The following is an 11500-nucleotide window of genomic DNA, read 5'->3' on the forward strand; positions in this document are numbered from 1 at the left end:
ATTCCCTATCTCGTCTCTTTCTCGCTTGGTCCCATTCTAGGATGATGCCTGTACCTCAAGCCCCTGGTTAAATCTGAGAAAACATATCTTTGCTTCTTCAAACTGTAATCCACACCCCCTCACTCCCTTACCTAAAAGATAAGGATCCACTTCATTCCAGTCAAAGGATGTCAGAGGAGCACAGAAATCTGAGTTTTTGTTATTATTTAGCAAACATTCCAGTCTGGTCTCCGTCTCACCAACCTAAAAGAACAATGAAAAAAAAAATCAGCCAGTCATTTTCCCAAAAAACCTTTTAATCCCCCTTTAGACATATCTTAGTAAATATAAAACATGGGGGAGGGAACATTTTTATCATAAAGAGTAATAAACCCAGAGGAATTCCCTGAATGCTACTTCTCTACAAGCTTTTCCCCTTGCCTAGCTTTGTATTCCAAATTTTTCTAGAGGAGAGGTCTTCTCGCCTTGCCTGGCTGGGCACTCACTACACCTCCAGCCCGGGAGACGCCAATGCTGATTAGCTCAGCTGAGAGGGGAGATGACACTCATCAACTCCCTAATCCACACGCATACTTGACTAGAATCAGTGGCCCGGTAGTCTGTTTAATTTACTCAAAAGTATCTTGGCTGTAAACAGAATAAGAGGCCTCAAGTATCTCCACCCCCTCAGAGGTTCTATCAGGTTAGCTGAGCCTTGCATTTCCAGGGCTGGCTGTGGCCAGCAGCAGGGACTTCCAGGAATCTTGGCTAGGTCTACTAGGAAATCTGCTGAGTCAAACAAGGTCATTTCAGATCCGCTAGCATTTGTTTCTCCCCCGTGGCAATGACACTCTGCTGCCTCCAACCCCTGCCTGTTCTCTGTGACTCCATGCTGCTGATAACAGCTGAAACAGCACCTGCTTACCCTCCACACACGGAGATAGTCACCACTTGTCGCCAGTAGGTCTGGATAAACGCCTTTTGTGTCAGGGATCCACATGAGCTTTGTGGTGGGGTATGGATGGTCAAAGGTGTTTCGGCAAATAAACTCAGAACTCTCTTCATCTAAACCAACAAGCTGAACCTGTAACACAACAAAATTGAGCTGTGACAAAGACATCAGATTCCTGGGAAGTGACTGCAGAGTCAAGAACTATTACAGAGAGGACATCTAGTCCAACTATCCCATTTCTCAGATGAGGAAACCCAGACTTGAAGGGTTGGGTTACAGTCAACACTGCAAAGCTAGTAAGAGGCAGAGACAAAACTTGAAGACAGGTTTTCAGACTCCAAATCCTACACTTAAAAAAAAAAGTTAGGAAGGAAGAGATATAGAAACATCAATGATGAAAGAGAATCATTTATCAGCTGCCTCCTGCATGTCCCCTCCTGGGGATGGAGCCCGCAAGTGCCCTGACTGGGAATCAAACCGTGACCTCCTGGTTCATAGGCTGATGCTTAACCACTGAGCTTCCGGCCGGGCCAAATCCTGCACTTTTGACCCACAGAACTGCGTTACCTGCCCAGCAGGTTACACCTTCCCCCACAACCCTGAGGCATCTGATAATGTGTGTGGTTCAGGTACTCCAGTCTTGAAGTGCTGTGTGTATTTAGACCCTGTGCAGTCCCAGTTCCACACAACAAAGTGACATCTCATGCACAAACTATCCCTTCCCCCACCCTGGCTAGTAACAAGTTTCCACATAAAGGTGTGAAAAACAAGCATTCAATAATCCAAACCACTCTACTGGCAAAAAAAAAAAAAAAAGAAGGGGGGGGGGGTAACTACTGAGAGGAAGTTCCCTGGTTCTGGCCACTTTTTCTTAAAGTTAATTTTGGGCCAATATTGATTTCCATTCTTTGCTGTCAAACTTAAATCAGGCTCAATGGGAAATGCCGTGTATATTTGCTTATAAATTTCCATCAACTGGAAGATGGAATGGAAAATATTTGCTAACGATCCATAATGAGAGGATAAGCACTAACCATACAACAGAAAACAGAATTCCTTTTACTCTTACTTCAGTCTTAGATACAAGTATCTTCCTATCTTTTTTTTTTAATTTAGGTACAGTCGCATACAATAAAATTTCACTAAGTGTTTTTCAATGATTTGTAATATATATATTTGCAAATGTATACAATTGTGTAAGCTCTCCCATCCCTCACAATAATTAGGATAGAGAATACTTGCATCACCCCAAAAAGTTCTCTGGGGCTCCTCTGCAGTCAATCCTCTACCCCTAGTCCTAAGCAACCTCTGACCTATAGGTTTGCCTTTCTGTAATACCGTATAAATGAAATTACAGTATTGAGACTTTTGTGACTTTCAGCATGCTGCTCTTGAGATTCATCCATGTTGTATCAGTAGTACCTTCTTTTTGTTGTTGTTAATCCTTACCCAAGGATATTTCCGCCCCATTGATTTTTAGAGTGGAAGGGAGGGGGGGAGAGTCAGACACATTGATATGAGAGAAAGACACCAATTGCTTGCCTCCTGCACATGCCCCAACCAGGGCCAGGGCCAGGGCCAGGGATTGGGCTTGCAACCATGGTACATGCCCTTGACTGGAATCGAATCCAGTACCCTTCCATCCCAGGGCTGACGCTCTATCCACTGAACCAAACTGGCTAGGGCAGTAATGTTTTCTTTTTATTGCTGAATAATATTGCATTATATGGAAACACTATATCCAGTTGATGAACTTTTGAGTTATTTCTAGTTTGGGGCCATTAATGTAAACTGATATAAACATTTATGTATGAGGGGTTTTTTTTTGAGGGGGCGAATTTTCATTTTTTTCTTTGGTAGACAACTAAGAGTGAAATTGCTGGTTTATATTGTAAGTGTGTGTTTAACTTTATTTAAAACCTTTGTCTACAACGCCCACCCAAGCCACACCGACAACCTATTTTCTAAGTGGCTTTGTCATTTTGCATTCCCACTAGCATTACATTACAGTTCCATATGCTCCACATACTTGTCGGCACTTGGTATGGCCAACTTTTTAAGTCATTCTAATAGGTGTGTATTAACAACTAATGATACTGAGCACCTTTTCATGTGTTTATCTGCCACCGGTATTTATTCTCTGGTGAAGTCTGTTAAACTATTTTGTCCTTTAAAAAGACTAGATTCACACAAAAATTGGGCAGGAAGTACAGAGTTCCCACACATGCACAGTCTTCTCCACTATCAACATAATAAAGACTGGATACAAGTCCCTAGTTATGTGTTTTACAAGTATCTTCTTAGTCTATGGCTGCTCTGTAATTTTCTTTCAATGTTTTTTAAAGAAGAGATGTTTTTAGTCCTGGCCGGGAGGCTCAGTTGGTTAGAGAGGCATCCTGATGCTCCAAGATCGTGCCCAATCAGGGCACATATCTAGATTGTATATAAAGGTGCTCATTTCCCTATACTGTCAACAATACAAGAATCTCGATAACTTAAATTCCAATTTCCTTTAACTACCTGTGAGGTTGAATACCTTTTCTTGTTTATTGATCACTTGCATTTCCTCTCTTTGGAGCTGGCTATTTACTAGGTGTACCGGTTAATAATGCACATTTTTTTCAATAGATCGAGTTATACATATGTTGTTATACTAGTATATGCGATTTGATACGTATGCTATTTTGTTGTATTACTCCTTCAGATTACCACTTGTTTGGACCGATGGCACACACACTTTCTGAGCAGCACTTCAAAACGTACGAAGAAGTAGAAAATTGGGTCTCTGAATGGTCTGCCTCAAAACAAGAAAAGTTCTATTGGGACAGTATCCACAAATTACCTGAAAGATGGGGGAAAGGTGTAGCTAGCGATGGACATTACTTTGAATAAAGCACTTTTGATGTTTCTCTTGAAATTATCGTGTTTTCTTTGATTACAAAATCCACATTATTACGGTTAGTAATGCGGATTAACTACTAACCATTTAATAGTGCGGATTAACTATTAACCAGTTAAAAATGAAGATTAATTATTAACTGGTTAAAAATGCAGATTATTAACCAGTTAATGGTGTGGATTAAAAAAAAAGAATAGATACAGAGGCAGAGCTGCCTCAAACAGATTGTCAAACTGCAGCGGGTAGGCCGGGGAGGGTTGGGGGGCAGCAGGGAGGGGGGTAAGAGATCAACCAAAGGACTTGTATGCATGCATATAAGCATAACCAATGGACAGAAGACACTGGGGGATAGGGGAGGCTAGGGGACTGTCAAGGGCGGGGGGAAAAAATAGACACATATGTAATACCCTTTGTAATACTTTAAGCAAAAACAAAACAAACAAAAAAAACCAATAAAGCAACCATCTACTTTGCATATAAATTTGATGAGTTTTTCCTATTAAGATTGTAAGAAAATATGAGTGAGGAAAGACTTCTTTTCACTGATTCTTAAAATAGCATCCCCATGACATTTATTTAGTTTATCTAACTGAAAAAGTACCATTCATACATATCAAAGGTGAATCCAACCTCTAGTCAAATAAAATTAAAAATTCATTTATATTTCCATACTCTTGCAAAATAGCAAAGAAAAATGTTTCTGGCTGAATTCTCAAAATCAAAAGGTCACAAATGGGTAGATTGAACAGTTAAATCCAAAAAAAGTCGATACAGCTTTGTTTTACCAGGTTTGGAAACACTGACAGAGTGGTGCAAATTAAGGGAATAATGAAAAAAAAAATAGTGTGGATTAACTATTAACTGGTTAATAATGCAGATTTTGTAGAAAACACGATAATTTCAAGAGAAACATCAAATGCGCTTTATTCAAAGTAATGTCCATCGCTAGCTACACCTTTGCCCCATCTTCCAGGTAATTTGTGGATACTGTCCCAATAGAACTTTTCTTGTTTTGAGGCAGACCGTTCAGAGACCCAATTTTCCACTTCTTCGTACGTTTTGAAGTGCTGCTCAGAAAGTGCGTTTACCATTGATCCGAACAAGTGGTAATCTGAAGGAGTAATACAACAAAATAGCATACATATCAAATCCAATATATATCAACGTATGTGTAACAACATCTATTGAAAAAATCTGTATTAACTGGTACACCTTTATACTTTGTCCATTTCTTTTTTTTTTATCACATTAAATAAATTAGCTCCTACTGTCTGCCATGTTTTGGAAATGCTTCCCCCGGCCTATCATGTCTTTTGACAAGGTATCTTTTCACATAGAAATGTTTTATTTATGTACTATAATCTGTCAATCCTTTCCTTAATTGACTCTTGATTTAATGAGTGACTCACAGACTGTTTTCTCCTCTGCTCATCCCCTCTGCCCCAGTACAAATTTGTTAGTCAATGTTCTCCTACTGTTTGTGAGACTTTATTTACATTTAGATATTTTTGACCTGGAATTTGATTTTCAAATATGACATGAATTAGAGGGTTTTAAATTCTCCTGCCAGATGGACAGCCAATTATGTCATACAATTCATTGATCCCCTTCCCCCCGCCCAGGGAATTAAGGTACTATCTTATCAAATACTACACTTCTATATACAACATTCAGATCTGCTTTGGATCATTCTATGTGGTCCCACCAACCTCTCTGGCTATATCAATTCCAGGATGCTTATTCTAATCTGATAGAGCAAGTGTGCCCCACTATTTTTCAACACCCTTTCCCCATAGCTTATTTTTCCTCTCTTTACAACAGTATCTATTTAAAACTCTGAGACAGATAGTATTCCAGTTCTGGCTCTGCTTTTATCTTCAATATCACTTAACAGATCTGGGCTTTAGTTTCCTCATCTTCCCGTAAGTGTTGATATGTAGTATTTTTTCCAATCTGTTGATTTCTCTTATTAAAAAATATATATATATATGGTCAATTTTTATAAACTGGGTTATCTTTTAAAAAGCGCATTTTTAAATCTTATGTGAATATAAATCTTATATATTAAGTGTATTTTCAGGTATTTACAGAGAACAATCTATAATAGCTGTCGACTTGTACACACTGTTCTATTATCTTCTGTCAAATGGGGCTAGCCTAATTTCGCTTTCCCCTCTTCAAGAGGACTCGATTGTTTTGCCTGGGTGTCCAAAACATTCCTTATTCATCCTTAAAATATAGAAACTTTCCTAAGAAGTGTTTTGTTGCCAATTGTTTGATGTCAATTTTTCTTGAGGTATAGTTTGAACTCATTACTTCAAACCTTTGTTTCTATAAAGTTCTCTTTAATTGTATATTTGAGTTTTTGTGTCTCAGTTCTTTGGTCTTCTTCAGGAATACCAATTATACCTAAGTTACATCTTTGTATTCTGTATCTATTATGTTCTAATTATTTATTTCCATTTCATTTTCTCAATCTGTCTTCTCTAACCTTCACTCTGTTTTTAACAGTTGGTATTTTTATTCTTTTAATCCTGTGATAATTTTTGTTTTCTCTTCCACTATTTCCCTGGGCTGCACCTGCTGATGTTTCATTTTCTCCTGTTACTATGCCTCATTTTACCTCATCACCTATATCTCTGCTTGGAGTTTTTTACTCTTAAGTTCTTTGACTTTCTGGTGGCAGGACTGGCCACTAATTTCCAACTGAAGTAAAAAAACATTTTTCTAGTATGGGTAATTTACCTGCCACTGGTTTCCTGTTTCCCATTCCCCTCCACTCCCCTTTTCTTACAATATCTTTTTCTATAGTTACTATGCCGGTTCCTTTCGTATGAGGCAAGTTCTTCCTAGATGAGGTAAAGAAGGTTCTTGTGGGAGAGAGGTCATAGCCATCCCCCAAGTTTATAGAAACACATGAATCTTTTGCATCTTGCCAGCCAACAGAGATGAGGAGCTGCCAGGCTGCTCACAATTTAGTCTCTCATTCAACCTGCCTCATCTAATGCTTCTAGAGAAGATAGCACATCTATGTGTCTTCTTGTAAAGTTTAGCTCCCCTCTTGCCGAAGTATCAACTGGGGTCTGAGGAAGCTCCCGCTGCCAGCCTGTGCACCCTCTTTTCACTCTCCCAAACAAAGGATTGTTGATTTTGCCCATCAAAATCCTATTCTGGAGAACTGTTCTCTTTTGAGTTTAAAACTGCAGCCATAGATACCCTTTCTCAGCATCTTCCCCATCCCATTTGCTCTTCATCATACTGACATCCTTCCTCATCCTTGTCAGAACATAAGGAAAAATTATCTGACTTTAATCATCTTATTATCAACATTTAAGTTACCCCTCTACCTTTTTCCCCATCCTCCTGCTAAACTTATACTTCCCATTTCCACTCTCTTTCTGAATCTGTTGTTTCACAACACTTTACACCAACATGTGACACAAATGCCTCTAAAAAAAAAAAGGCCATGAAGCAAGATTTTTACTTATTTTTACACTGTGGATTTACTATGTCAAATGTCTCCTAAGGAGCAGATATGCAAAATGAAATATTTACTCCTTGAAGGCATGACCACATCTTCACTTTTACTTTTATTACTTAAATGAAAAACAACATAAATTATTCACCTTACTCATACCTTATAGTTTTCAAAAATTAAAAGACATCATATCTATCTTGTTAATAATATAAGCTTCCTCAGGGAGAAAATTGTGCATTCCATCTATTACAGAGTGCTAGTACTAGAACATGAAGGTTAATACATGTGATTTAAAAAAAAAAGCCCCAAGTTATCCAAATCAATATACCACTCCAGTCAGTGAAACATTTCCCCCAAATTGTTAATATAACCAAAATCAGCTAAAGCAAAATTCTGAGAGAATAAAGCAGCTTTTCTTGGTCTTTTCCACTTGTCCTCCCTTCCAGCCTATTTCTGACTATTGCTGATCAATGTCTGTACGGAGCCTGCCTTGTCAAACTCAGATGAATTCCGACACAGCACTCCTTCATCTCCTGGCCCAGAGGCTGACCAATTAGGCATCACAGCCTCAGGCAGGTCAGACTACCTACAGAACATGGATTCATTCCTTGTTCAAATCATAGCAACTCCAGTATTATCTGTATGAGCCAAATTATGGCAAAAAGCAATAAAGCAGCAGCACTTTTATCCAGTTGGTCCTATGGAGGAATTAGTCCTCTCACTGTCCAGAAAAAACAGAAAAGAGGAAGTTAAAACCGGAGGAGTTTTATGTTTTAAATTCCCCTAGACAGTCTTGCCAGGGACTGATGGAACACTGCAAAACTTCCAAAAGTCTAAATATCAATAAAAAATACCTACATGTACTAAAACACACTGTCTTTACTGCTGCCAATCTCATATCTGCTAATAAAGACTACACAGTTACCAAGCATCATCATTATGCCTAAAACATATATGCGTGTGTTCAATACGTATCTGTTGAATTAATGAGCAAAAGAATGAGGATTGAGAGAAAGAGAGGGAGACATTCTTTCTCTCTCTCTCCCTCTCTCAAATCAGTAAAAATATATCCTTGGTGAGGATAAAAACAAACACAACTTCTGATAATGGAACTTTTTATTCCAGGTGTGACTGACATTATCCTGTTCTTTACTCTGCAACAATTCCCCAATTTATTCTGATGTTAGAACATCTGAAAGTCAAGTTGTTCTTGAAATGCTAATTTTCTCAAAACATTGATGTGAGAGAGAGACATTGGAATAATTTTACTATAGGAAAACATGATTACGTTAATACAAACTTTAAAGAGCATAACCATGGTTTCTTATAGTCAGTGATTCCACAGTAAAAAAGACCATTTCTGGGCTTCTCATCAATGCTAATTTGCTATGTCCATTTATTTTGTCTCGCTGGCAATCATTGTCGATTTCAAGCAGAAACCAAAGGTCTGAAAATTTCAACCAATAATTTTTAAATTCCTGCAAATTATGAAATCTGGTACCTCCATGTCAAGTTTCCACAAAACTAAGCCTGAGAATCAGAGCTTTAAAGTGGTATTTACCGTCCACCAGTCCCTAGGCAGAGATTCTCTACAGCAGGATTTTTTAATTTGGGGTCCATGAACTTGAATTGGAAATTTACATTCATATTTTCACTAACCTTTAGCTGAACTTTAGCATTTCCTTCAAAGCGGCATGAATCGGTGACTTTGTCATAAATATAAATAACTGATTTTTAAAATATCACATTGCAGTTGTTAAATATCTTGAAATGCTATTTACCTTCATTACTTCAAAAGCACAGTAATAATTACACTGGATGGTGTAATTTAATGAGTTAATATAAAAGTACTATTACTATATCACCCCTTTATTTTTTTAATGTGAGAGAGAGAAGGGAGAGGAAGAGAGAAACATCGATGGGTTGCCCCCTGTACGCACCAACAGAGGACCGAACCTGAAACCTGGGCATGTGCCCTGACCGGGAATGGAACTGGTGACCTTTCAATGCATGGGACGACTCTCAACCAACTGAGCCACACCAGCCAGGTCATATATCACCATCTTTAAAAAAAATGTTTTTGATAACTGTAGTTCAATATAACTGGTTTCCTTCTTAGCCCTATATATTTTATGCATTTGAAAACATAATTATGAAAAAAGGTCTCTTGATTGCAGATTGCCAAAGATGTCCATGGTGTGCATATAACACATTAAAAACCCTGACTTACATAGGTGGGGGCACAAAAATAATTTTAAGTAATAAAAATTTTAAGTAATAAAAGTAAATAATAAATGGGATTATGAGCTTGCATTACACTACTAAGGCCACAATGCCTTTGTGCCTGGCACAAGGGAGCTCTCATACAGTTGCTAAATGAAGGGACAAACTTTGAGGTAAAATTCCTGCAACTGAGGTTTGGCACCAATTACTCCACTGATTCCACCAGCAGACTGTGGCTCAGTTTGTCTTTCTTAAAAAGGTACCTTCTACTGCTTACTCAAGTTAACTCTGGAAGAACTTGCAAGGAAAAAAAATCTATTTGTATGAAGACTCAAACCCTTTAAAAGACACTATTTTACTTTTTTTTTAAAAAAAACAACCATGTATTCTTAAACAATAGTTCTAGTGTCCTTAGTTTTACTAACATGGTTTCAACATCAGGACCATGAATTCCATTCCCAGCTCTGCTGTCCACTATGGCCATAATAAGGAAGAAAGAGGAAACAGAGAAAAGAAAGTTATGTCTTGCTCTGGACTTTCTGGTTTCTGTGGGTAACGGGTGGACTTCCAGATCAGCGTGCACTCCATGGTATCTGTGTAACTTCAGGGCAATAGAGTCCATCGCTTTTATCAGTTTCTCCAAGGGGATTCCAAAGAAGTTAAAACATAACCCTAGAGAAACAGCTGTGCTTCTGAAGAACTGTAAACAAACTTACAATGTTCAAATGCTCTTTACGGACCATCACGGTTCCTACAACAAACTGTGGGTCAGAAATAGTAAGACGGACATGCGCAATTCCCACAGCTAGTCAAAGGGTCAGACGGACCCGATCCTCGACTGCCTGGCTTTTCCCCTTGCACCAGCCTACCGAGCAGGAGTGCTGTAAGCACAACTAGCCAAGGCTTTCGATTGCTCTGATCCCTAATAATCACAACATTTACTCTTTAATAAAAGAAAGAAATTAAGCGGTAAAGGAAAGAAAATTCTTCCCACTGACTTACTCAACAGCTTTCGAAAATAAATGTATGCTGCACTGCCAGCTTAAACGCTTCCCCCTTACTCCCGGGGCTTCTATGAAGGCTGCTCAATTGGTGGATACTTGCCACTCACGGTTACAAATCTGTATTAGTAAGAAGAAGCCAATAAAAGATATGGCAAGTGTCCTCCTTCTCTATTCAGACAACAAAGGTGGGATCAAGGCTACAGGCCAAGATTTCCAAAAAAGAGATCGCTTTTTAAAGGACAGATACGAGGCAGCAATGGCAATCCTGGCAGAGGGACCTGGGTGACCATGAATAGCACCTGGGGCAGGGAGCGGGAGGAGGGGAAATGGACCGCCCTCACAGAAATCCAAAGCGCGCTCATCCTCCTTCCCGGGTATCACTCCCTCTTTCCTCCTCCGCCCCAGGGCTGAAGCCATGAGGCGGGAGAGGCGGGAGGTAGGAGTGGTGCATAGCGTAGCACGGGGTGTAAATTCGAGTTTGAGATCAGCTTCTGCCACGACATAGCTGTCTGACTCCGGCACGTCACAACATCGTGCCTCAGTTTCCCCATCAGTAACTACCCTCCTGACTACACGGGAATGCTGCCAGGATTAAATGAAACAAGTGCGAAGCCCTCTGCTCAGGACCAGACTCAGAGGAACCGCTCCGTGGTGCCAAGGCAAGTCCGCGGGAGGGTCCTGGGGTCTGGGCTCCGGCCCGGAGGGGGCGCTCCTGGGGCCCGCTCCCCGTCCGCTGGGCTCCGAGCCCCTGCCCGGCCCACCTTGTTGTTGTACTCCTCCACGAAGCTGCCCAGCGCCAGGCGAAAGCGCTTGTCAGGCCGCACGCTCCAGTTCATGGCGTAGACGGTCCAGGGCGCTTCATACTTATAGATCTCCTTCCGTTTGCCGTGCAGGGACATGGTGGCTGCGGCGGGGCCGCAGTGCGGGCCCGGTCGGCAGCGGGATGCGGCGGGCGGGGCGCGAGT

The 11500-nt window shown here is 40.1% G+C and overlaps 1 protein-coding gene across 2 annotated transcripts in view; it reads right to left on the minus strand.

Moving 5' to 3' along the window:
- Positions 1-11494, minus strand: part of DCAF7 (DDB1 and CUL4 associated factor 7) — a 21907-nt gene extending 10413 nt beyond the window's left edge. For both annotated transcript variants that reach the window (XR_436342.2, XM_006776725.2), the window contains exons 1-3: positions 11297-11494; positions 905-1063; positions 132-243 (exon numbers count right to left, since the gene is read on the minus strand). Coding sequence is in view for 1 of the 2 variants with exons in the window: in XM_006776725.2 (XP_006776788.1) it covers positions 132-243; positions 905-1063; positions 11297-11434 (409 nt within the window). In the remaining variant the exon portion in view is untranslated. The remainder of the gene's footprint in view (positions 1-131; positions 244-904; positions 1064-11296) is intronic.
- Positions 11495-11500: the final 6 nt, after the last annotated feature.

The sequence above is a fragment of the Myotis davidii genome, unplaced genomic scaffold (genome assembly GCF_000327345.1).
Source record: "Myotis davidii unplaced genomic scaffold, ASM32734v1 scaffold69, whole genome shotgun sequence".
NCBI lineage: Eukaryota > Metazoa > Chordata > Mammalia > Chiroptera > Vespertilionidae > Myotis > Myotis davidii.